The sequence below is a fragment of the Canis lupus genome, chromosome 9 (genome assembly GCF_003254725.2).
Source record: "Canis lupus dingo isolate Sandy chromosome 9, ASM325472v2, whole genome shotgun sequence".
Lineage (NCBI taxonomy): Eukaryota > Metazoa > Chordata > Mammalia > Carnivora > Canidae > Canis > Canis lupus.
In genome coordinates this window covers 35,899,894-35,927,666 of record NC_064251.1, presented here as the reverse complement: position 1 = coordinate 35,927,666, position 27,773 = coordinate 35,899,894, and the positions used below count along the sequence as shown (strand labels likewise).

The window sequence follows — 27,773 nt, the reverse complement described above, 5'->3', positions numbered from 1 at the left end:
AAAATAAAATATTTAAAGGTCCAATATTTTGGGACATAACAAATTATGGGAAAACAACATTAAAAAGCTGATTATACTTATTTATACATATTGAGAGCTGCAATATAAATATACGTGAAAGGAAGGTAATTTGCTAAAAGTAAAAATGGTTTTATTAAAGTAGTGAGATTAGTGGTGCATATATATAGCTTTTCAATAATCTAATTTTCCAAGATTTTTTTATTTTTATGTAATCTCTACACCCAATGTGGAACTCAAACTTAAAACCCCGAAATCAAGAGTTGCATACTTTACTGACTGAGCCAGCTAGGTACCCCAATAATTTCACTTCATTTCAGTTAAAAAAAAAAAAGGAAGAAAAGGATACAAGGTAAAACTGGACAAAGATCCTCCCTTATTTTAAAGACAGGCTTCTAAACATATGCATGCTATAACAATCAAATAATCACTATATATAGTTTCACCCAAATAAAGATGTAATTCAAATCAAGCCCAGTTAGTTTTGAGTTCAAATAGAAGGACAAGACAGCCTGCTTCCCAAATACTAAAAATTAAGACAGAGGGAAGGAAAGTGGTCAGCATTTCTTCTGTTCTTATGAGAAAAATCAGTATTTCTATTGTGTTCCTCCTCACAACTCTGATAATGAATGGCAGCTCTTAGAGCATACACTAATTCTCAGATAATCTGATCCTATACCTGATCAGAAGCTACAGTAAAGTGGCAGGAAAACTACAAAAGGAGGACTAAAGCCAAGTAATCTAGAAAACAGCAAGTCAAGGACAGTAGAAACTTAGAGACCCTCTTTATAATGCATAATTCAAAATACTAACATCTGTAAGACAGATGTGCAAGAATGCACCATTAATCTCACTTCTTGCTCATTTCCAAGGAAAAAACAGTATTTCATTTCTCTATCCATTACACGAAGTTAATGAACAACGTTTAGATTAACTAAGCTTTTATAACAGGGTTACCTTGCCAGCATCACCTCCATGGGGGTAATGAGATCCTGGAGAATGTACGGGAGACCCCGTTGGAGATGCAGGAAGAATATTAATAATATCAGGGTCAAGATCATCTCCGGTGTCTAACAAATCAAAGATACCCATTCCATCTGCTCCATCTATACAGGAAAAGGAAAAATAAATACTCTATTTTTCACATCCCACGGTCATTTAGAGGAGAGGGTTAAAATAAATTAATGAATTTCAACCAAAATGGGTTAATTTAATTAACATCTACTGAATGTCTACCATCTGCCAGGTATTGTTCTAGGAGCCATATAAATAATTATACACATAAACATGTGGTAGTCTGAATAATGCCCTCCCCCCAAGATGTCCACATCCTAATCCCAGGAATGTGTGAATATGTTACCATAAAGAACTTTGCAGATGTGATCAAGCTAAGGATCTTGAGATGGGGAGGTTATTCTGGATTATCCAGGTGGGTCCAATGTAATCACAGGGGTCCTAATAAGAGGGAGGCAGTAGTGTTAGAGTCAGTGATGGTGAGGTGATGATGCTATACCTCTGCTGCTGAAGATGGTAGAAGGGGCCATGAGCAAGAGGTGGTCTCTAGAAGCTAGCAAAGCTAGCAAAGAAACAGTTCTTCCTTAGAGCTTCCAGAGAGAACCAACCCTGCAGACACATTGACTATAGCCCAGTTAAGAATGATTTTAAACTCCTGACCTCCAGAACTGTAAGGCAATAAACGTGTGTTGTTTAAAGCTACTAAGCATGTGTTAGTTTGCTATAGCAGCAATAGGAAACTAATACAAAACATGGTATAAGCTAGAAATGAAAATGTATTTAAAATGGGACTATGCACAATTAATACTCTATTATTATGTAAAATATTCAAGTTACCATATAACACACTGAAAGAAAAAAATAATATATATTCCTTGTGACTTTGTTTTTTTTAAGATTTTATTTCAGAGAGAGAAAGCATGCGCTAGCGCACACACGGGAAATCTGAGCAAAGGAAGAGAAACCCTAGCAGACTCCACGCTGAGCGCAGAGCCTGACATGGCGCTTAATCCCAAGACACTGAGATCAGGACCTAAGCCGAAATCAGGAGCAGGACACTCAACTCACTGAGCAACCCAGGCGCCCATTACTTGTGACTTTAGAAATGTGCAATTTTCTAAATGGAGTATCACTTATTCTCTTCTACTAAATTGTAATCTATAAATTTATCTACCGGCGTTATTCTCTAGCATGGCAGTTTATATAAATTATTTAGACAAATCAATTTATTTTATTTTTTTAAAGATTTTATTTATTCATAGAGACACACGGGGCAGGGGGGAAGAGAGAAAGAGAGAGAGAGAGAGAGAGAGAGAGAGCAGAGGGAGAAGCAGGCCCCATGCAGGGAGCCCGATGTGGGACTCGATCCTGTATCTCCAGGATCACACCCCAGGCTGCAGGTGGCGCTAAACCACTGTGCCACTGGGGCTGCCCTTGACAAATCAATTTAGAAGGAATATAAAATGTGCTGCAAAGTCTATGGTCTATGTACAAGTAGCAGCACAGGCAAAAAAACCTATGCATTTTATGATAAATGTTGCCTTTTAAAATAAGTAAATATTTACGAGATAAATATCAGTTCCAATATCAGTAAGGTAGAATAATGACTGTATTAGTTTCCTACTGCCTCTTTAGTCAATTACCACAATCTTGTTGACTTAAAACAACACACCTTCATTCTCTATAGTTCTGGGGGCCAGAAGTCCAAAATCAATTTTACTGGGCTGAAATCAAACTACTGGTCATTAGGTCAAAATCAGGCACCAGAGGCCTATGCTCTTTCTGGAGGTTCTGTGGTAAATCTGTTTTCTTCTCTTTTCCAGAATCTAGAACTACATTCCTTGCATCCCTTGGTTCATGGCCCCTTCTTCCACCTTCAAAGTCAGCAGCATAACACCATTTCTGACTTTCCTTCCCTCTGTTTCCATCACATGACCTTCTCCTCTTTTGTGCATACATTATCAAATTTCCCTCTGCCTCCCTCTTATAAGGACACACGTGATTACTTTTAGGACCCATCTGCCTAACCCAGGATAACCTCTCCAACTCATGATCTTTAACGTAGTCACATATGCAAAGTCTTTGGTCAACTAAGGTTAACATTCATAGGTTTCAGAAACATTTACTGGATACAGATAGGTTTGGGGAAGCACTCTTCAGCCTAAAATCAGCCACAATCATCAAGACTTACTTAGTATTTGCAAACCTTTAAAGAACAATTCACCTACCATTGTTGGGATTAAAAGCTAAGTCCAAATTTTCAGTGGTGTAAGTAGCTGAAGCTACTTGCACAGAAGCAGAAGTAGGGAACACAAGTATATGAGTACATGATGTATCTTGTGGGGTATTTAGCTGAGATGTCTGCATGTTTAGGGTGGTGCTTCTTCCAAATACAGAACCAGTTGATACAGAATCTGAAAATAAAGAGAATCAATCTCATATAATACTAAGAACCACAAGTGCATGAAGAAGTAAATCTGATATAAACTAAGGATAGCTAACCTGGCATAATAACAAAAGAGCCTTGGGGTTCCATTGCTACCAAGCAAGCACTGAGAATGCTGGGAGAGTCTGCAGCAGATATACCACACATTCTACACATGTCTTTGAGCCTTTTACTTAGAGACTGCAAGTTTCGACGACTCAGCAAACTGCTCCAATCTGTGGGTAACAATAGTTAAAACAAACAAACAAAAAAAAACCCCACAAAGTAAAAGCATTGTTAACCAAAGTTAAAACATAATAGTTTTAAAATTAGTGAATTCCGCAAATAGAAGTCCATTTTAATAAGCCGAAATATCTCTTTTTAAAAAAGATTTTATTTATTTATTCATGAGACACACACACAGAGAGAGAGGCAGAGACACAGGCAGAGAGAGAAGCAGGCTCCATGCAGGGAGCCCGACGTGGGACTCGATCCCAGAACTCCAGGATCACTCCCTGGTCGAAGGCAGACGCCCAACCGCTGAGCCACCCAGGCATCCCAAGCCAAAAATCTCTTATTGCGGATGTTACACAACATCCTTTATCTCCCTAACTTTAATGTATGTCAACATTAATTAGTACCTGCTAAACAGGGGATGAGCTGAATAATAAGCAGAAAGAGGAAAAAATGGAAGACAAAAAATAATTAATAGTAAGAACACTGGTATTAAAGTCAAAATATAGAAAAATGTCCTTTTAAAATTGGAATTAGGCCAATTGTGACCTAGACATATGTGATTCCTCTTTGAAGGCAGAAAAATTAGTTTTTATAATCTCTGCATTTTATTCAGTACATACACCTAGATGTGGTTTCACAGTATATTAATTAACATAAAACGGAAATTTAAGTTCTTAACAATCAAAGCACAATTTTACCTTTCAATTCTCCATGACCAATCCTTCCTAAACGGCCAATTACAACCCTCCATGGTAATGAACTCATTTGTACAAGTCCTAAGCACCACTCCCAAAGTTTCTGTAGACCAAACCTCCTAGCAGATCCTTTTTTCCGGCGAGCCCTGTTGTACAGAATAAAGAAACAATTAAATATTTCTAAAATTCATATGACAACATTTTAAAAGACCTCAAATTTGTGAAAAACTAGTCCTTTAATTTTACATTAAGTCCTAACCAAAGATATACATAAAGTCATAGGTTTGCCATGCTGCTTTGTGCTTTTCATATAACACATTAAAGCAGATTACTTAAAATGAAAAACTGTCCATGAACCACCAAAATTCATCAGAAACACTGTTCTACACCAGAAAATGACAAATTTTTTCTTTAAAAGGCCAATATATTAAGCTTTGTAGGCCATCAATATTCTGATGCAACAATAATTCTGCTGCTACAATATGAAAGTAGCCATAGGTGACACTTAAAACAAATGTGTATAGTCAGATTTGGCCCACTGGTTGTGGTGTGCCAACCCCTGCTCCATACTTTAAGTTAAAAAATATCAAACAGGGGCACATGCGTGGCTCAGTTAGTTAAGTGCCTGCCTTCGGCTCAGGTCATGATCTCAGGATCTTGGGCTTGAGCCCCACGTCAGGCTCTCTGCTCAGTGGGGAGTCTGCTTCTCGCTCTCCCTCTGTGTGCCGTTCTCTCTCAAATAAGCAAATATTGAAAAACAAACAAACAAACACACTACACTTCTCAGGCCAAACAATACTGTTGTGTTTTCTGCATGCATGTCCTTTACTAAGCAAGTACATAACATAAGCACTCTGTGGCTGAGCAAATGGTAGCTATGATTTACTGAGTACTTAATACACTGCAAGCATTATGCCCAATTTACATAATACCTCATTTTCAATGTAACAAACTGTATGAAGCAGTTATTTTCCCAACTTTACAGAGAAGTAAGCTGAAGCTCAGTTGGCTAAAGTAATTTTCTCAAGATCACATACCCAGTAAGTAGCAGAGTTGGGATTCGAACCCAGGTCTCAACTCTATAGAATTGGACCTTTTAACCATTATCTTACTTCTACTTTCAGTAAAATGGCAATATCATCTTTGTGTTGAAAGGTAATTCTTTCCCTATTCTTTCTCAGATAAGCATACTATTCCCAAAGCTCACTCAATGACCATTTTTTAAAAAATCAAAATTGTGTCAAGGAAATAAGGTATATTAAAAATGGTCAATAAATCTTTATAACCAATAAAATAAAATTAATGTTTCTATATTTCGCTTCTTTAGCACCACTATAACCAAATATTCATTAAACATTTCTGCATATATTCAATTTCTGAACTAAAGAAACTGACCTTTATATAATAAAAAAAATAAAGGACAGAGCCAAACCTCAAAATGGAAAATTACTTCATGGACTTGCCTTTCAGGTTCTAATCTTAGGCCATGTTCACTAGCCTTGAAACATGTTACTAAAAGTGTCTATTAGGTTATAACTTAATATGAGGCTTACCTGTTGTGATTTATTAGCCTTCATAAAAAACTGGGCATGATACCTAATTACTACAAAGAAGAATTCTAATAATTAGGCCACCATTTTCAGAAGACATTCCATTTAAAAGGTAAAATTTTCAGTCAACAATTTTAGTAAAGAAGTAAACTCAGTTAATTAGGGACTATATTTTAGATGGTACTTGAGAAGTTAAATGTTATAGAATACTCTACTAGATTTTTTAATTACAAAGGGCTCTCTCATTCCATTCTTTAAAATTTCTTAGGCTGAAATCATTGCCTCAAGTTTTATTATATAGAATTTAGGGACCTTAATCTCTTTTGTCTGTGTAACAGAGATCAATCAAAATTATTTCTAATTCTAATTATACAATATATTCACTACCCAAAAAAGTGAAAAGCACCCACAATCCCAAAACCCAATGTACGTAACCTTCCAAACAGTTTTTCTATTCATTTTTTAAATGGATGATATAATGATACACTTAAGGAAACACAAGTACCTATTTGGGACATCGATGTTAATGATACAAGTTTCTAAAAGTTCTCCATATAGATCTGTGCAAGATGCAAGAATCCATCTTTGATCATGTGATAAACAGTAGCCCACGAAAAGAACATTGTATTTCTGTCCAGCTTCTCCAAATGTTTCTCCTAGCTCTGTCTGTTTATCCTTCACTGGAGCCAGAATAAAAGGAGGTGTATAAAGTCGAATACACTCTGGTCTCTGTAAAATAAAAAATCAAGGTACTATGGTACTATACAATCATAGAAAAATCTTTATTGAAAATCTCCACCCAATTATAATTAGAAAGTGAGAATTAAACAGAGAATTGCACTTAGTTTTGTATAAAATAAAAAAATGTTTAGTCATTCACTAACTTTGGTCATAGAAAACATACTTACATCAGGACTTTTAAGAGCAGTTTCCATGGCTAAACCTGGACCAAAGCCAGTCAATGTTTTCACATTGGTTGATGTTGGAAGTGGTCGCCGACACTGGGTAAAGGCCGAAAAAGCCAGGGATTTTAAATGCTGGGTATAGATTTGTCTATCTTCGTGTTTCACAGGTTGCAACAGGTACTGACAAGGAACAATCTAAAAATTATAGGCAAATATTATAAAGGTTAAACATCCAAAAATAAAAATAAAAAGAATCGTAGGTCTAAAACTCTAAAAACATTTACTAGAAAACTTAAAAATTAATAAAATTATATTCTAAAGAATTATATTTTCTTATTATGTAAGTTTTTAAAGAATCAATTTTACTAACAGGTTATGTAAAAACCTTTAAAATGTTTACACAGCAGTTACATAAATATTGCCATTGATTAGTCCTATTATAGTCTATAAAGAAAAAATCTCTGCAAACAAGTTAGTATCATTTTCTTTTTAAAAATTTTTTTATTTTTTTAAGAGTTATTTACTTTGAGAGAGAGCAAGAGTGCAAGTGCAAGCAGGGGGAGGGGCAAAGGGAGACTGAAAGAGACTCTTGATCTTAGAGAGATCAAGAGATCAAGAAGATTCAAGATTCAATCTTCTTGATCAAGAAGATTCCCCGCTGAGCATGGAGCCCAACATGGGGCCCAACCCCAGGACCCTGAGATCATAACCTGAGCTGAAATCAAGAGTCAGGCACTTAACCAACTGAGCCCTAGGCCCCCATCCCCTTTAAAATGTAGGCTCTATGCCCAGTGTGGAGCCCAAAGCAGGGCTTGAACTCATGACCCTGAGATCAATACCTGAGCTAAGATCAAGATTCAGATGCTTAACCAACTGAGCTACCCAGGCACCTCTAATATCATTAATTTCTATTTTTACTTGTAATCTATCTTATTTAGAACTATATTTTATAAAGATCCATGCTCTAGTCTTCTATTTAAGTTTATGAATTTAAAAACTGGCTCATAAAAATAGCACAAGGAATACATAATGTACTTAAATGCAGTCTTTTAATTCTCCACTATTATTGTGGTATGATAATAAAGTTTACCTTTTATAAAATCCCTAACAGTTCTATTATAATATCACTTAAAAGTAAAATGTAAAATATAATAAGAATCTGGCTTTAAAGAAAATAAACTTGTAGATTTTTGAAACTTCTGTCTACATCAGACTGTTTTATGTAAATTTAACTTGCAAAAGTTATCATTCTTACCTGCACAGAAACAGTACTCTTAATATGAGGAGGAAGAGTCTGGACCATTTCCAGAAAGCATCGAAGTAGCCCCAAAGTCCATACATTAGAAGAATTAGTGCTCTCATCTTTATTTTCATAGGTAAAAGGATCAATTATATAAACAACAATTGCAGGTGGATAAGTGATTGCATGTGAATCACCATCTGTGGGGATACCCACTTTATCCCGATCCATCGTGCTAAAATTTAAGATAGAAATATACAGTTAGGGGAAAAAATGTTGTACCATACCTTTTTTGAGGTATGGTACCTTTCACAAAGCAAGTTCTTAGAAAACCTCTCCCCTTTTTCTGGTGTGGGGTGTCAAGAGAGGTTCTCTAAAAGTTAAGGGGCATCTCTTTCTCTTCAAAGAGGAGAGTAAACATTATACACACATTTTAATGGTATACAAACACCCTTACATTAAGAGGTCTTGCATTAAAAAAGGGAATAGAATTTTTAAAACCACAGAATATCCAGAAACACTAGAGAGCATAGTGCTTAAGTCATAAACTAAAACAAAGATAGTTAATTGAGCTGCTAAAAATCACAAAGCACAGCTAAACCAGAAAGATAACACGTTTTCAGGCTTAATGTTTTTTTTTTTTTTTTTAAAGATTTTATTTATTTATTCATGAGAGAGACAGAGAGAAAGAGAGAGAAGCAGAGACACAGGTAGAGGGAGAAGCAGGCTCCATGCAGGGAGCCTGACAGACTCAATCCTGGGTCTCCAGGATCAGGCCTTGGGCTGAAGGCGGCACTAAACTGCTGAGCCACCCGGCTGCCCCTTAGTCAATGTTCTACTACATTTTTAGCCTATACCTATTCATTTCGCGGTTCATAACTTTTAATAGTGCACAAGCTTCATTCTTTGATGGTGATACAATTTTTTTTAAAGGTTTTATTTATTTATTCATGAGAGAGACAGAGAGAGAGAGAGAGGCAGAAACACAGGTAGAGGGAGAAGCAGGCTCCATGCAGGGAACCCGATGTGGGACTCGATCTTCGGACCCCAGGATCACGCCCGGAGTCAAAGGCAAACACATTTAACCGCTGAGCCACCCAGGCGTCCCGGTGATACAATTTTTTTAAAACCTCAAATCTACTTAGATGTTCAAGATGAATGGATCAATCAGGGTAAATAATAGTTTGTTTTTACTCACATAAAATGAGTTTAACTTTGAGCAAAATGCATCTGGGTAGCTGAAAGATATAAACAAGCTCATGCTAACCTAACCAATAAATCAAAAGAGAAGCTCACTCAATACCTTCAAAGGAACAGAGCTGCAGTCATCATTGCTGTCATTATATATAACTCATGTGTTTGGAAGCACTGCATAAAGCACTTAGTGTACATTATATCCTACTGCTCCCATTTTATAGATAACATGCTCAGAAAAGTCAGACAATTTTCCTAAAGTCACATAGCCAGTAAATGACAGAGCTGAAGAGTCAAATCTCAGTATGGTTCCTAATAAGATCTGAAAAGACTGGTTCAATAGTGACTTCTAAATCGTTGGAGTGATTTGCAAAAGACAAAACTACTTAACAGTTATGTCATAGAAAAGATTCAAACATCACAGGATAGTTGAACTACATGGTTTTCAAGGTCTTAATTGTCACACTGAGATTTTAGGATTCTATGTTAAAGACTTTATGAAGAGTCTGCACTAAAATTTTAAAGATAATCAACATTACAAAAACTACAATTTCAAGGATAAGACCAAAAACCTCTCTGTGTTCATTCACAAGGATTATCTTCTGCAAAGAATAGTATATTCAAAGGTACCTTTCAGACACGTCAGGATGAGGTTGAGCAGGAAGTGAAGATGATTCTCCAGAAATCCCAGCTGTTTGTAGAGCTGATGACTGTTGCCCTCCTAGCTGGCCATTTTGAACTGTATTCCCTTGTGTAGACATGGATCCTGTAGCACTACTGTTCATACTGCCAAAGGGTGGAAATGAGGGTAGTTTATTTGATGATACTCCACTATTCAAGTTGGAGGATGATGAAGATGAAGTTGAAGTTGTGGTCAAAGTTGAATTAGCTGTGGCAACTGAAGAAGACATGGCAACACCTGAAGTCACTGTTATAGTACTGCTTGCTGCAGATGCTAGGGTGGCAGATGGAGTATTAGCATTTCCAGTATTTGTCATCTGAGGTGAAGTAATCAAAGACTGACTTGCAGGGGCAACTAAATTTGGCTGGGAAAGTAGAGAGCTGTCCAAAGGCTGGGAAGCAAGATAAGGACCTAAAGATAATAAAAACAGGCAGGATATTTAATTATTTCACTGATTGGCTCTTTTTTTTATCCTACTGTGTGAATAACGATGTAGTTGATGCTTTTTGTAATTAGTTGCATGCTAACAGTTGTAGTAGATACAAGCTTTTCATTTCCCCCCAGAACTGAAGAAATGGAATTGAAAAAATAAACCAGCATTCTCATAAAAAATAAATGGTTCCCATGGAAGCATAACAAAATTACATTTACTAGACATAATTAATTAAATGAAAATAATATCTAGAAAATTTTCATCAAACCACTGAAACGGTTCCTAAATCGTAAATTGAATAAATCCTGATTAAACTAAGAGCTAACTAGATATAAAATGGAAAATGCTACCATGGGTTTATTATAGGGATGCCTAATGAGGGTCAATATTTTGGTTCTGTGTTTCTTTGGATTAAGTCTGAAGTCCATTGATAATTAATCCAGTGTTAATTCAAGGGTGTTAAAAGCAAGTCTAAAATAATCATTTTCTTAGTTCCAACAAAGAACTGTTTCTTGGTATTACAGAGAGGTAACTACAAGTTATTTCATCTCTGAACTATTAATAATTCAAGAATCTTAATGTTAATAAGCTTAAATAAAAACACAAATTCATCAGATCCTACAGAAGCAAAGCCAATTTTTTATACCCCAAATTTCTTATCTGATGGGATTCCTATTTTAGGGATCAGCAAACTTTTTCTGTTGAGAGTCAGTAAATATTTTGGGTTTTCTGGGCCACATCATCTCTGTCTCAACGATTGTTCTGATATTGTAGCACAAAAGCAGCAACAGACAGTAAGAAATATATGAACAGGGCTGGGTTCCAGTAAAGTTTTATTTACAAAAACAACAGATACCTTGAGCTATACTTTGCTACCATTGGTCTTATAAAAGAAATACAAATTTAATACCTAGGTCATATCTGCAGACTTGTGCATAAAGCTTGAGTTTAGAAAATGCTTCATTGTTACCATCAGCTGCCTGAGAAAACCATTCGGCTACCAACTTTTCTGATAGTTTCTTTGATGCAGTAGATCCAACTCTCATGATTCCATCTGTCAACAGTCGAGAAATAGGTCTATGTTGACCTAATCGACAGGACTACAGATATACATAGAAAGCAGAATTAGTGATTTTATTATAGTATTTGAGTATACACTATAAAATAAAGCATTTTAGTTATTTTTTTAAAAGATATATTTCTAAGTAATTTCTAAATCCAACATGGGCTGAACTCACAACCCTGAGATCAAGAGTTGCACGTTCTACCAACTGAGCCAGCCAGGTGCCCTAAGCATTTAAGTTATTTAAATTAAGATTTATAATTTATTATTAATATTTGGGATAAAAATATCAAATGAAAAGGTACATCTTTTTCCTTTTTTTTTTTTTTTTAAGATTTTATTGATTTATTCATGAGACACAGAGAGAGAGGCAGAGACATAGGCACAAGAGAAGCAGGCTCCATGCAGGGAGCCCGATGTGGGACTTGATGCCAGGACTCCAGGATCGCGCCCTGGGCTGAAGGCAGATGCTCAACTGCTGAGGCACCCAGGCTCCCTATCTTTTTCTTTTTACATTAGAAATCCATTAAATTTTTTTTCAAAATTAAACTATCACTAATGAAATAAAACATCCAGGTTAAGAACCATGTGGTTTGAATAATGAAGACTTGAAGAATACAGATATAAGTGAACATAAATACGTACATACATCCAAATCAAGTCAAAATAAAAATTGGTATATAAATATATTATGTAATTGCCAGCTCTCCCTCCAATTCTGTGGGCCACTGATGTTTGTTACAAGAAGCCCAATATCAAGTTTCTAACACTAAATTTAAAAAATTTAGACAGAGGATTTTTTTTTTTTTAAAGTACATTCCACACATAATGTGGGGGCCCGAACTCACAATCTTGAGATCAAGAGTGAGACATTCCACTGACTGAGCCAGCCAGGCATCCCTGGACAGAGGATTTCTTTACTGTTAAGATTTTCAAAGGCTTAAAAAAGAAAACAACAAACTTTCAAAGGTTTTAATAAACTAGTATGAATAGAAAATCTCTTAAAAAGTAATATAATACATAATATTTCCCCCAAATCTGATTAATTATGGAATTTTTTCCAGAAAGATTTTGCAGAACCAATGTTCCAAGTAACACTCTTTGGAAAATACTTCTTTCTACAAAATACACTACAGATACCTTGTAATTAAGTGGAACACTTATTAGGAACTAAACTAGCACAAACTAACAACTCAGACTATAGAAGAAATTAAATTTTAAAGACTGATTTCTAAGCATTTATGGGGAAAGGAAGTATAATTAAGACTTGATGTCCTGTACCACTTAAAATCTGTAATCACTGCACTCAGTGATGGACACAACATGAAAATTATAAGATCAGTCAAGAATTAAAAAGAACAATCAAGAATTTCAGAAATGATACAGATCACAGAGAAATCTAACACAGGCTTACTTTATGAAAGCAAGGCCTATTGTCAGTACCTGAGGCCCTAGACAATCAGAACTAGAATTTCTGTAAGTGTAATTTTCTTCCTGGCTATTCAACAATGCAACTCTTCGTTTCAAAAAAAAAAAGATGTTTAAAAAAAAAAAAAAAAGATCCTAAGTGGCATATATATGCCCTCAATGGTTTTTCCTCAATATAGCAATTTCTACTGTGAACCATGGCACACACACCTAATGAACAGTTCGGGTCAAATGCTGTGAAGAACACCACTGGCTAGCATGAGAACTACACAACCAGTTTCACATCATTATTACCCATCCCAATCAATTCAACTTTCCAGTATATTTCATACATAAACATACAAATTATAGTTTTAAAAAGCTACCTCTTTTTATATCTTAAATATTTTTATTTATTTATTTAAGAGAGAGAGAAAGAGAGTGAGTGAGCATGAGCCAGGGGGAGGGGAAGAGGGAGAATGGAAAAGCAGACTCCCAACTGAATGCTACTCTTATAAAATTTTCTTTAAATTCAATTAATTAACATAATGTTTTATTGGTTTCAGAGGGAGAGGTCATTGGTTCATCAGTCTTATATAACACCCAATGCTCATTACATCACATGCCCACCTTAATGTTCATCACCCAGTTACCCAGTCCCCCTACCGTCCTCCCCTCCGGTGACCCTGTTTTTCCTATGCCATAAGAGACTTAATTATAGGAATGCTACCTCTTTTTAAACACCTACCTCATATATTGCAGTGAGGTCTCTAAAAAAGCTTTTGGCTCCATTTAACAAGGCTTCATTTTCTGGACATAATACAACATAGGCTATATCTCTTTGAGATCCATAGGGTTCCAGCATAAGTCTCTCCCAATAGGGGAGTGCAAATGGAGAAAGCACCAGAAAATCATAATCATAACCCAACAAAAACGTAGGGATTGGCAGTGGTTCAGGGGATTCATCAGTTCCTAAATAAGAAAAACATATTTTAAGAAAAACATTTAAGAAAAGTTACGGGTCTTCCTTTTATTTAAATGTCAAAGTTACTGAAATCGTTATTATTAAAAATATTTTATTCAAGACAAAAATATCGGGATCCCTGGGTGGCGCAGCAGGTTTGGCGCCTGCCTTTGGCCCAGGGCGCGATCCTGAAGACCCGGGATCGAATCCCACGTCGGGCTCCCGGTACATGGAGCCTGCTTCTCCTTCTGCCTGTGTCTCTGCCTCTCTCTCTCTCTGTGTGTGTGTGTGACTATCATAAATAAATTAAAAAAAATTAAATTAAAAAAAAAAGACAAAAATATCTAAAGCCAATCAATAATTGAGACTTTTCCACAGTTAGCAATTTGCTAAATGGCCTTTTCTTTTTAAAGATTTTGTTTATTTATTCATAGACACACACAGAGAGAGAGGCAGAGACACAGGCAGAGGGAGAAGCAGGCTCCATGCAGGGAGCCCAATGTGGGACTCGATCCCGGGACTCCAGGATCACGCCCCAGGCTGCAGGCGGCGCCAAACTGCTGCGCCACCGGGGCTGCCCTGCTAAATGAATGGTCTTAATGGAACATATGACTTATACCTTTACATGGCTGTAAAAAAAAAAATTAAGTTGAATGAAAAAACTTAGTACAAAAGAAAACATAGGAGGGGAGTTTTATTTTCTATAAATTTGGATTGGAGAAAGCTTTTCTAAGCATAACGCAAAATATGCTCATTTAAAAGCAGATTAATCTGACTATATATATTTTAAAACTTGGCATAAAAAACACTATAAAAAAGCCAAATAATTAACACCAAATTGGGAGAAAGGTTTATAATGCATATGACAAAAAGGTTAATTTCCCTACCATATAAAGGCGACTTATATAAATCCCTAAGAAAATGATCAACAACCTAACAGAAAAATGGGTAAAAGATATGAACAAAATTCACAGAAACAGAAATATCTGATACGTAAACAGTGCTCAATCTCTTTAAGAGAAAGCAATTTTAATAGTGAACAATCATAACATTTACTATGTGCTAGGAACTGTTCAAAGATCTTTATACGTATTAACTCATTTAATCCTCACAAAAATCATATAAGGCAGATACTAATATGAATCTCATTTGAGAGATGAGAAAGCAGGAATGAAGAAGTTAAGCAACTGGGACACCTGAGTGGCTCAGTGGCTGAGCACCTGCCTTTGGCTCAGGTTGTGATCCCAGGTTCTAGGATCGAGTCCCACATCGGGATCCCCGGGGAGCCTGCTTTTCCCTCTGCCTATGTCTCTACCTCTCTCTCTGTATCTTTCATGGATTAATAAAAATTTTTAGTTAAAAAAAAAAAGTTAAGCAACTTATCCAATATCATACAAGAAGTGATAGATATGGAATTAGAGGCCAGGAACTCTATTCTTACAGTCTGTACTATTATATTTCTCAAAGTATAATAAAACAACCATTTTCACCCATTCACTCAGCACCTACTGGCAAGGGTTTGGGGAAACAGGTATTTTGCTGATGGGAGTTTAAACTGTTATATAGAGAGTAATTTGGCAGTACTAAAAAATAAATAAATAATAAATAAATAAATAAATAAATAAATAAATACACAACAAAAGCATACATCCTTTAAGCCAGGAATGTATGCAATATAGAAAAACAGTTGTGATGATGATGACAGAAACAATAGGTCCATAAACACTGGTAAATGGATTGGTAAAATATCACCATACATAAAGAACGATGAAATATGTGAACCCATTAAAAATAAAGGTAGATAGGACAGCCAACCTGGTGGCTCAGTGCTTTAGCGCCGCCTTCAGCCCAAGGCATGATCCTGGAGACCTGGGATCGAGTCCCACATCGGGGTCTCTGCATGGAGCCTGCTTCTCCCTCTGCCTGTGTCTCTGCCTCTCTGTGTCTCTCATGAATAAATCAATAAAATCTTTAAAAATAAATAAGTAAATAAATAAGGTAGATCTATATGTACTGGTCAGTAAGGGGCAGAAGTGTGCATGTATGTGTCTACTACTTTTTTTTTTTTAATATTTTATTTCTTTACTCATTAGAGACACACAGAGAGAGGCAGAGACATAGTCAGAGAGAAGCAGGCCCCACACAGGGAGCTCGATGTCAGACTCGATCACAGAACTGGTAGATCACACCCTGAGCTGAAGGCAGACGCCCAACCACTGAACCACCCAGGTGTCTCACTATTTTGGTTTTTTAAAAAATGTAAAAATATAGTTAACCTGCATTCTTCACTGATTGTCAATTTTTTTTAAATGATTATTTAGCCATTAAAAAAAGAAAAGGAAAATATGAGCAAATCTACTACTTCTGTACATAGTGCATTCTAAAACTATGCATGGAAGTCAAAGATTTCAATGTTAAAAACTATTATTCCAAATATATCTTAAAAGCTTCACTTCCACCTTTCAGAGACAATCTTCAAAAGATAATTCAAGTATTTTGAATGTTCTTTGCCTTGATAGATGACCATAAATCTTAATAGATATAGTTAAAGATTTTATTATATTAAAAAGCTCTTTTTATTTTATAGAGAGAGTAAGCACAGGCAGGGGGTGGGGTAGTGGGAGAGTGAAGCAGGGTCCCAACATGGAGCTTCCATCCCAGGACTCTGGGATCATAACCTGAGCCGAAGACAGACGCTTAACCAACTGAGCCATCCAAGCGCCCCAAGGATTTTAAGTAATCTCTATACCCAATGTGGAGCTTGAACTCACACACCCTGAGATCAAGGGCCACATGCTCCAACAACTGAGCCAGCCAGGCACCCCTCTATGGTGATATTAGAGCATGCATTTGCTACTTTTAAAACCAGCAAATTTCTGCCTTTTCTTTTTTTTAATGAAGAACTAGCAGTCTTTCATCACTAGTATTATCCCCTCCTTTTTTGCCCCATTCTTCATTCAACTTTGTAAAATGATAATTTACAATGAAAGTAGTGTTCATTTAAAAAAATTGACAGTATGATTCTTCTTCATATAAAACCTTAATTGATTAGTCTAATCTGTAAAAATAGATTTAAGTGAAGCTGTTCTTTCTGAAGAAGAGGAGAGCCTAGTAAAGTGAATGTTGGAAATGTCTGAAGTAATGAAGGCTAAGATTTACCACACTAGTCTTAAGTCAAGTATATGCCATAAAAATATTTAAGGAAAACAAATGTGCTTATTCCAAGTTGGGCACAAAAATGGAGGGCTGATATAAAATCAGTCAACACACATTAATATAAATTACTTACCATAAGAGCCTCGGCCAGCCATTTTATGAAACTGTTGCCAAGTGAGAGGACCTTGAACTCCCCAAGGCCTTACTGTTCTTTTTTTCTGAATAGCATCCTGAAGAACTGGCTGAAGAAATAGGAGCATTCGAAGTATATCCTGTGAACACTGCATACTCACATCTACAACCATTAAAAAAAAACAACTAAGAATTGTGATTGCCAACACAAAGAAATAAAACTTAATCATAACAAAATACATGAAAGCTCAACTTTCATCAAGATTAAGCATTTGCTTGTGCAAAGAACTATATTAAGTTCTATTTCAAATAGTCTGTAGAAATGGTTCTTTTGGGGCAGCCTGGGTGGCTCAGCGGTTTAGCACAGCCTTCGGCCCAGGGCCTGATCCTGGGGTCCCAGGATCGAGTCCTGCGTCGGGCTCCCTATGTGGAGCCTGCTTCTCCCTCTGCCTGTGTCTCTGCCTCACTCTCTCTCTCTGTCTCTCTCATTAATGAATAAATAAAAAAATCTTAAAAAAAAAAGGTTCTTTTAGATACTTACCTAGAACAGACATAATGCTATAACTCTTCTCCATAAAAGTCATTCATTAGCTCACTAATCAATCTGTAATTTTTTAAAAATTTATTTATTCATGAGAGACACAGAGGGAGGCAGAGACACAGGCAGAGAGAGAAGCAGACTCCTATGGGGAGCCTGATGTGGGACTGGATCCCAGGCCCCAGAATCATGACCTAAGCCAAAGACAGACGCTCAACCACTGGACCATCCAGGCGCCTCAATTTATAAATTAATCAAATTATTTCTTTTTTTTGCATTTGTTTTTATTGTTTTTGGTGCCTGTATTTTCCCAGAAAGAACTCTACCTCATATTGAAATGAGTTATAAACTGTGTACTTTAATAACCACCACTATGGTAAAATGATCAGATAGATAAGACTGGTTACATTGACTAAAGTTTAATTTGGGAAAAACAGACTGTAAACAATGCTGAAATACAGAACTTATACAGTAACAAACTTACTTGTACTATAAAAAGTGTTATAATATCCATTAATATTTTATATATCTAGACTTACAGATTTATAGATATTATTATGACTTGTATTTCTGACCAACTATCAAAATGAATATGAAAGATACTGCTCTTAAATGTCAAATGGCTTAAAAAAAAAAATCACTAAATGTTACTGATATAATTAATCCGCACCCCCAGTTCATTCAGTTGTACCATTAAACATGTTTGAGCACTTGTACATTAAATTATTCAACTTTAATTATTATCATTGCCTAATTTGTTATTTCTGGCTTTCAATCCCTAGACCTAAATAATGTACAGAATTATAAGTAATTTAATTTCAGATATATTGCTTAGTAACTATTATGTTTAAATAAACTACTACTGTAGGTTTGCCTGTGTGGCTCAGCTGGTTGGGCATCTGACTCTTGATTTCGGCCCAGGTCATGATCTCAGGGTTGTGGTATTAAGCCTCATGCTGGGCTCCACACTGGGCATGGGGCCTGCTTAAGATTCTCTCTTTCCCTCTCATTCTGCCCCTCCCTAAAAAAATACATAATAAATAATAGAATATGTAGTCATTTAAGTAACAACAGAGTTATCAGAAATGGACTAATGACTTACACACTGGTAAATCAAAGTAAGTTACAAAACTATCTATCTGGGCAGCCCAGGTGACTCAGCAGTTTAGCGCCACGTTCAGCCCAGGGTGTGATCCTGGAGACCTGGGATTGAGTCCCACGTTGGGCTCCCTGCATGGAGCCTGATTCTCCCTCTGCCTGTGTGTCTGCCTCTTTCTCTCATGAATAAGTAAATAAAATCTTAAAAAAATAAATAAACTGAATTCATAATCAAAATCTTCCCACAAAAAACACTGTCTATAGAAGACGGTTTACACAAATAGTATAAAATACAATTATATGTATTCATATCTAAATATTCACATAAAATGAAATCTACAAAAAGTTGCTATTGATAAGGTTGTTTATTATAGGCATATGGGAACCTTTTGAAGACATATATGCTGAGGTATCTTAAGAAATTCTGTCCTGGGTTTAGCTCAGAAATTTTTATTTCGATTTTAATTCAGAAAGATTCTCAAATACTTTTTCATTCTCTTAGAAAACATTTTTATTGAAAACCTACCATGGGCCAGGAATTATGCTAGCTGTGGGGAACACTGTGTAAATAAATTCTTATTCACGTCTTGAAGGGTCTTTATAATCTTGTGGGCGAGAGTGCCATGGAAAAGAAATATAACTGTATATAATGACAGGTGCTAGGTCTCTATTAAAACTGAAACCTGATTGGAAACAATGATAACAAGATTATAAATGGGTATGCCTGGGTAGCTCAATTGATTAAGAGTCTGCCTTTGGCTAAGGTCATGATCCAGGGATCAAGCCCTATGAATGGCTCCCTGCTCAGTGGGGAGTCTGCTTCTCTCTGCCAATCTCCCTCACTCATGCTCTGTCAAGTAAATAAATATAATCTTTAAAAAAAGAAGGTTATAAATGATTTTTAAGAGTGATCATGAAGGACAGACACATAGATCAGTAGAACAGAACTGAACATCCAGAAATCTCTTATTTATGGTTAATTTATTTTTGACAGGGTGTCAAGACAATTTAATGGAAGATAATCTTTTTAACAAATGGTTCTAAGACTGTTGGATATCCACATGTAAAAGCTTATACCTATTAACACAAAAATTAGTTTGGAATGGATTATATACCTAAATATAAGTGCTCTAACTATAAAACTCCTAGAAGAAACACAGTAATAATTCATGACTTAGGGTTAGGAAAAGCCTTTTTAGATATGACACCAAAAGCACAAGCAACAAGAAAGTAAGTATGCGAAGTTCATTAAAATTAAAAACTATTCTGCCTCAAAGGATACCATCAAGAAAGTAAAAAGACAACCCAGAGAATAGAAAATATTTGCAAATTATGTATCTGATGAGAGACTTGTATCCAGAACATATAAAGAACTTACAATTCAATGATAAAAACAAAAGTCTCATTAAAAAATGCGACAAAAGCTCTGAAAAGACATTTCTCCAAAGATATACAAATGGATAATAAGCACATGAAAAGTCATTAAGGAAATGCAAATCAAAACTACAATGAGATGATACTTCACACTCAATATGATGACTATAATCAAAAAGACAATATGACAAGTGTTAATGATGTGGAGAAAGCAGAACCCTCACACATTGCTGGTGGGAATCTACAATGGTAGAGCTGCTTTGGAAAACAGTCTGGCAATTCCTCAAAAGGTAAAAGAGTTCTAGGACCCAGTAAGTACACCCACGAGTAATGAAAACATATGTTCACATAAAAACTTGTACACAAATGTTCACACCAGCATTATTCTTAATAGCCAAGGAGTGGAAACAACCCAAACATCCATCAACAGATGAATGGATAAAGTGTGGTATACCCAATACAAGAGAAAATCATTTGTCAATAAAAAGCAATTAAGTACTAATGCATGCTAAATGGATAAACTTTGAGAACACTATGCTAAGTAAAAGAAACCAATCATATGGTGTATGATTCTACTTATGTGAAATGTCCAAAACAATCTATATGGAGAGAATGTAGTTGACTGGCATTGAGGGGGAGGGTTTGGAGGGAACTAGGTAGTAAATTCTACTGGGTATGGATGATACCCAGTAGTGGGTGATGGTGATGAAATGTTCTAAAACCAACAAGTGGTGATGGGTACATAACTCTGTGAATACAGGCATATCTTGTTTTGTTGTTTCACAATTTCTTACAGGTTGATAGTTTCTGGCAACCACGTAACAAACAGGTCTATTGGTGTCATTTTCCCAATACCATATGCTTACTTCGTGTCTCTGTCACACTTGAGTAATTCTCCCAATATTTCAGGTTTTTTTATTATTACGATATATGTTGCAGTGATCTGTGATCCATTAGTGATCTTTCATGTCGCTATTACAAATTTTGGAGGACCCCATGAACCATGCACATATATATAAGATGGCATATTTGATAAATGCTGACTGCTCCAGAATTGGCTGTTTATCTCTCTCCCTCTCCTTGGGCCTCTTTATTCCTTGAGACACAACAATATTGAAATTAGACCAGTTAATAACCTTGCAAGGCCTCTAAGTGTCAGGTGAATGGAAGAGTTGTACATTAAATCAAAAGCTAGAAATGATTAAGCTTAGTGAGGAAGGCATGTTGAAGGCCCACAGAGGCTGAAAGCTAAGTTGCACCAAATAGCCAAGTTGTGAATGCAAAAGAAAAGTTCTCAAAGAAAATTAAAAGTGCTACTCCAGTGAACACGCAAATGAGATGAAAAGTCCAAGGTTTTGCCAATATGGAGAAAGTTTTAGTGGTCTGGATAGAACACATTTTCTTAAGCCAAAACCTAATCCAGAGCAAGACCCTAGAGAGAGGTGAGGAAACTGCAGAAGGAAAATCGGAAGCTAGCGAGGTTGGTTCATAAAGTTTAAACAATAAAGCTGTTGAAGAAGAATGGTCTTAAGAGTGCTGTAATGGTATGAATGGGCAGAAATTTGGGCAATTTTTACTTCTATTTCTCTGCACTGTCGGGATTCATTCCTTTCAGCAAGTATGTATTTTTTTCATAACTAGAACAAAGCTTTCCCTATCATGAAAAAAATAAACATTACCATTAAAATACACAAACTATAGCTTTTACGTTTGTAATTTCTTCAAATATTTTAAAACAACTTGGACATCTACTATTTGCCAGGCACTGTTTTAAGTACTGGGGTATATCAACAAACAAAACACACAAAAACCCTAGCATGTACACAGAACTTGCACTGGGGAAATTTAATGGAGAGACAATTAATCAACAAACTACACAGTATGTTAGAAGGTAATACAAACACTACAGAAAAAAGCAAAAGGAGGAGGATGGAGAACATGAAGAGGAGTTTCTAATTTTATACTAAGAAAATGACATCTGAGAAGATTTTGATTTTTTTACATTAGGTTCCATGCCCAGCATGAAGTCCAACATGAGACTTGAACTCACGACCCCGATATCAAGACCTGACCTGAGATCAAGTCAGATGCTTAACCACCTGAGCCACCCAGGTGCCCTGACATCTGAGAAGATTTAAAGGAGACAAAAGATGGTTTACCCTTGTAAACATACGAGGGAAAGGTGTCCCAGACAGGGGAAACAATTAGGGCAAAGGCCTAATGTAGGACCTTTTCTTTCATGAGACTGCTGTAGTTTAACGAAGTACTCCAATATTATACAATATTACAGTATTTTTTTAAAAAAATATTTCATTTACTTATTTGAGAGACAGCAAGCTTGTGCAAACACAAACAAAGATGAGGAGCAGAGGAAGAGGGAGAAGCTGACTCTCTGCTGAGTAGAGAGCCCTATCTGAATCCCAGGACCATGAGATCATGACTAAAGCCAAAGGCAGACACTTAACTGACTGAGCTACCCAGCTGCCTTTTGAATTACTTTTAAAAAAAAATATCTATTTAAGTAATTTGCACCCAACCAGGGACTTGAATTCATGACCCCAAGACCAAGAGTGGAGTGCTCTTACAACCGATCTAAGCAGGCACCTCTGTTTAGAATTATTTTTTTAAAAAAGATTTTATTTATTTATTTATGACGGGGGTGGGGTGGGGGGGTGGGGGCAGAGGGAGAAGCAGGCTCTGTGCAGGGAGCCCGACGTGGGACTTGATCCTGGGTCTCCAGGATCACACCCCGGGCTGAAGGTGGCGCTAAACCGCTAGGCCACCACGGCTGCCCTGTTTTGAATTATTTTAACACAAGTTGTTAGGATGAAATTTATCTCTATGGCTGTAAAGTTTCCTATTTATATCAATGTTTATTGTTACACAAAACACGCTGAGGCTTGATATTTTCTTTCTGGCAAATAAGTTGGTCCTTTTAAAAAACTTTTATCAAGGTAAAACTGGCATAAACATTAGTTTCAGGTGTACAATGTAATGATTTAATATTTGTATATATTGCAAAATGACCACCACAGTGAAAAACACTTAACACTTAACATCCATCACCATACATAGTTACATATTTTTTCTTGTGATAAAAACTTTCAAGATGAGTTGGATCTTAAAAACAAATAATAGAAATAGAGTACCACTAAGGCTACTGCTTCTGCTATTACTACTAATTGCTAATATCTGAGTTCTTAGTTTGTGCCAGGCACTACTCTCTGTGTTACATAGAACACTGATCCTCCTCTCAAGCCTATTTGGGACAAATACTATTATTGACACAATTTAAGAAAATTGAGGCACAGAGAGATTAAATAACTTGCCCATGGTCACAGTATATAGTGATAAAGTAGTATTTCAAACTCAAGCAGTCGGCCTCCACAAAATATATTCTTAACTACTACCCATGTTTGAAACAATCTTGCCTTTTGAACACCTATGACATTCATTTATACCTTTTCCTTTTTTAACTTGGTGCTTGAGTTTAGTAGTTCAATGCATCATCAAACTATGTCATGAACAAAATATTAACCATTGGTCCAAGTACTGCCCTCCTATACCACAAATTTTCTTTAATAATAATAACATTATGAACAACTACGATCTCATAGATCAAGAGCTAGAACATCACCAGAACAATCTTATTAGTGCTTCTCCCTGTTCTATCCTTCCCTCAACTTTTGAAAATTACCACTATCTTAATTTCATGAGCATCTACGAAATATTTAGTTTTACTTGTTTTAAAGCTTTACAAAAAGGTAACTTACCATTTATAATCTTCTAGGACTTGTTCCCACACTCCTTCCCCTCAATATTAAGATTCATTTGTTTGTTATATATAGTTTTATTCATGTTCGAACCATACAACATTCTATCTGTACTACCATAATTATTTATCCATTCTCCTGTCAATGGGCATTTAGGGTATTTTTATTTCTTTCAACCCTGCATTATACTTTTGGTTCTCTGAGTAGTATCTAAGCAATTTAAAGGTAGGGGATATTATTTTGCACGTGTCAAAAAAAAATGACAGAATTAGTGAATGACACATGGACCAAATATAAGTTATTATATGGCACACATCACCTTAGAAAAGATCTTTACCAAAAACCGTATTTTCAAGGAGGCTAATTTTCTGTACAATAACCAAGGGTTAGAAAAGTTAATGGTATACTGAGATATCTTTTTAAAAGTATTAGGTTGTTTGTGCCTGAAAGAAAAATATCTAGTTGATTATTTTAATAATTGAAGCTTTTATTAATATAGTACTTACTATGTTCCAAGCACTGTAATAAGCACTTAATATGGATTAGCTCATTAGATCTTTTTTTTTTTTTTTAAAGATTTTATTTATTCATGAGAGACACAGAGAGAGGCAGAGACAGGCAAAGGGAGAAGTAGGCTCCATACAGGGAGCCTGACGTGAGACTCGATCCCGGGTCTCCAGGATCACACTCTGGGCTCCAGGCAGCGCTAAACTGCTGCGTCACCAGGGCTGCCCCTCGTTAGATCTTTAGAACTCTATGTAAAGTATCCAACATTGTAACTGTATAACATTATTTGACACTGATGACCATTTTCTCCTTCAACCATTTCCCATACTTGGCTTCTAGGGCATCATACTCTCTTGGTTTTCCTCTCACCTCCTTGTTTCCTATCCTGGATCCTCCCCTTCTTCTCTACCTCTAAACATCAGTTGTATCCGTGGACTTCTCTCTAGTCATTCTCTAGGTTGTTTGATCTAACTCCCCAGATTTTAATATTGAAAATTTCCAAAAAGAAAAAAAATGTTTATAAAGATTTTATTTATTTATTTGATGGAGAGAGCAAGAGAACACAAGCAGGGGTAAGGCAGAGGGAGAAGCCAGCTCTCCATGGCCCAATGCAGGGCTCAATCCCACCCTGGTATCATGACCTACCACTGAAGGCCGACACTTAACTGACTGAGTCACCCAAGGCACCCCAAGAGAAAACTTTAATCTACAACTCCAACCACTCCCCTGAATTAATTAAGATTTTATTTATTTATTCATGAGAGACACAGAGAGAGAGAGACAGCGCACACACCAGAGACACAGGCAGAGGGAGAAGCAGGCTCCATGCAGGGAGCCTGACATGGGACTCGATCCTGGGTCTCCAGGATCAAGCTCTGGGCTGAAGGCGGCGCTAAACTACTGAGCCACCCGGGCTGCCCCACTCCTCTGAATTTAAAACTTGTATCTCCAAATGTGCATTTGAACTCCTCCCTCAACGTTTCCCTCCTCTATAATTAGACCCATCATTCATTTTGCTGCTCAAGCTATCCTTGATTCCTCATCTTCTCTTGTATCAGCAAATCTTGTAGGTTCTATTTCCCAAATATACCGAGAACCTACTAGTCATATTTCTATTGCTAAAGGCAGACACTTAACTGACAGAGATACCTAGGTGCCCCAATCTTGTCCTTTTCCACACCTTTCCCCTTCCTTTTTCTTCAAAGCATTTGTCACTATCTAACATTATATAATTACTTCTCTTTTTTTGTTTATGTCTTCCCCACTAAATTATAGGCTCAAATAGGGCAGGAAGTATGTTTGCTTCATTTAATGCTGTACTTTATAAAGGAACAGTGTGTAGCACATATCAGGCGCTCAGTAAATATTTAATGAGTGAAAGAATGTTGAATAAAGCAGACAACTAGTAATTTTCTGCTAATTAACATCTGCAAAGTGCCTTTTATACTCCTACATAAGGACATAATTACAGACTTACAATAACCATACTTTTATTGGTGAAATTAAACTAAACTGCTAGGAAATTCTCCCTTTAACAATGTCATTCAAAAGGAGTTTTAAGTATAAATTTAAATTCTCTATTAGCTACTTGGAAAACTGCCTTTAAAAAAAAAAAAAGAAAACTGCCTTTAGTACTATTTCCTAAGAAAAACAATCCAAAAACAAAAAACAAAAAACAAAAAAACCCCCAGAAATTTAAAACAGTCATACAACTAAGGGAAAGTAAACAGAAAAATTATCCCATTAGGATACTTACCATTTCTTTTGGACCAGGGATGTAGGCATGAACTTTTCACAAGTGCTTCATCAACTTTTCCACCTGACATGTTATCCATGAATTGACGCCCATGTTCTAATGCAAGGTAGCAGTCATTGCAACAGTCCCGCTCTTCAACACGTACCCAATTACTAATTACACCAATTCTGGGAAAAGGGTCTTGGTCTGCTGCTCCAAAGGGTGAAAATAAATTAGTGCACTGATCTTGTAGCAATAATATCAATTCATCTGGGAATTTTTCAGATTCCTTTAATCCTCCATTAACATGTTCAGCAGAAGTAGCCCTGAGAGCTTCAAAACGTTTTTCTGCTTCTTTGCCACATTCTGTGTTGCGTCCTATGATATCTAGTTCATCTTCAAGAAATAATCCTGAATTGTTTCCAAATTTTCTATTCATGACAGCACTGAAGCCACAGGTACACCTATACTGTGCTTCCTGCATTGGATCTGGAATGTAAACTCCAACATCGGCACCCTTGATATTCATATTGCAGACACAGATACAGCAACTATCAAAGTTACAGTCTTTAAATAAATTCATAACTGATTCTGAAAGAATGAGATTTACATAAAGACTGTGTGCTTCAGGGATGGAGGGAACAGTTGCAGGTTCAACAGAATTAAGGGGTCTGCATGTGGATGGGGTGGAAGCTGGTGAATACAAGTCTGAATTTTCATATTTGACTGAACCTTGAGCACTAGCAGGTCCACCAGCTCGGGGAGTCCTTGGAGTCCTTGGAGTCCTTGGAGTCGGAAACCTAGGCGTAGATGGAGAAGGAAGAATTCCTGCTCCACTGTTACTAGGAGGGGCGCTGCTCGGAGGCATCCCAAAAGAAGTATGAGTTTGAGGTGTGTAAGCAGGACCATATTCTTGATCAATAGTACTTCCATCACTACTGTCACAAAGATAAAAGAAAATCAAACACATAGAGGAACATATTAGTAATATGAAATAGAACTAAAAATGTCCCAGTATTTTTCAGTAACGCTGAAAATTATGAAAACACAATTAGTGCAAAAATTACAAGTATAAAAAAAAATTACAAGTATAATTAAAGTATATTTCTGGTTAATACATCCACTCTAGGTGACCATTGTGGTCCAACCAACCAGTTCCAAAATTGTAAATAAAATCTGTTTACACTTATTCAAACCTAGGCATCCACATTTACTATCTATACTTCTTGTACAACAAATAACCATGTCTCATTGATCTTAAGAGGTCATTGTTGAAAAAAAAGAAATACTTGATTTTAGAGATGTTTACATGCAATAAGGGACAATGGTAATCTTAAGATGCTGCCAATTATAACCCAAATTTCAGAGATATTAAAATATGAAAAGTGTGTAATATGGCAAATACACAAATGGGATTTAGAATTTTAGAGCAAAATAAAAGATGCTTCTGAAGTCAACCCCTCCTAAAAAGTGAGGCAAATAATCAAGGCATAATGGTCTTAAGTTTTCCAACACTTTATCCATACTCAACTAATACCATTATATTTATTGATCAAAAGCCACTTTTAGAATTTTAAAAAACCAGTATTTTTTTTTAAGTACTAGCAAAATAGGTACTTCTATAAAAAAATTA

At 36.2% G+C, this 27,773-nt stretch overlaps 1 protein-coding gene across 6 annotated transcripts in view; it reads right to left on the bottom strand.

Moving 5' to 3' along the window:
* Positions 1 to 27,773, bottom strand: part of MED13 (mediator complex subunit 13) — a 102,503-nt gene that overhangs the window by 8,174 nt on the left and 66,556 nt on the right. For 3 of the 6 annotated variants that reach the window (XR_003133719.3, XR_003133718.3, XM_025440643.3), the window contains exons 16-27: positions 26,162 to 27,078; positions 17,117 to 17,278; positions 13,612 to 13,835; positions 11,304 to 11,493; positions 9,909 to 10,371; positions 8,100 to 8,319; positions 6,848 to 7,039; positions 6,445 to 6,668; positions 4,393 to 4,535; positions 3,535 to 3,693; positions 3,261 to 3,446; positions 976 to 1,124 (exon numbers count right to left, since the gene is read on the bottom strand). Coding sequence is in view for 3 of the 6 variants with exons in the window: in XM_025440643.3 (XP_025296428.3) it covers positions 976 to 1,124; positions 3,261 to 3,446; positions 3,535 to 3,693; positions 4,393 to 4,535; positions 6,445 to 6,668; positions 6,848 to 7,039; positions 8,100 to 8,319; positions 9,909 to 10,371; positions 11,304 to 11,493; positions 13,612 to 13,835; positions 17,117 to 17,278; positions 26,162 to 27,078 (3,229 nt within the window). In the remaining 3 variants the exon portion in view is untranslated. Of the gene's footprint in view, positions 1 to 975; positions 1,125 to 1,378; positions 1,474 to 3,260; positions 3,447 to 3,534; positions 3,694 to 4,392; positions 4,536 to 6,444; positions 6,669 to 6,847; positions 7,040 to 8,099; positions 8,320 to 9,908; positions 10,372 to 11,303; positions 11,494 to 13,611; positions 13,836 to 17,116; positions 17,279 to 26,161; positions 27,079 to 27,773 lie in introns of those variants that run through there. The other 3 variants (XR_007412976.1, XM_025440644.3, XM_025440645.3) reach the window with 3 other exon arrangements.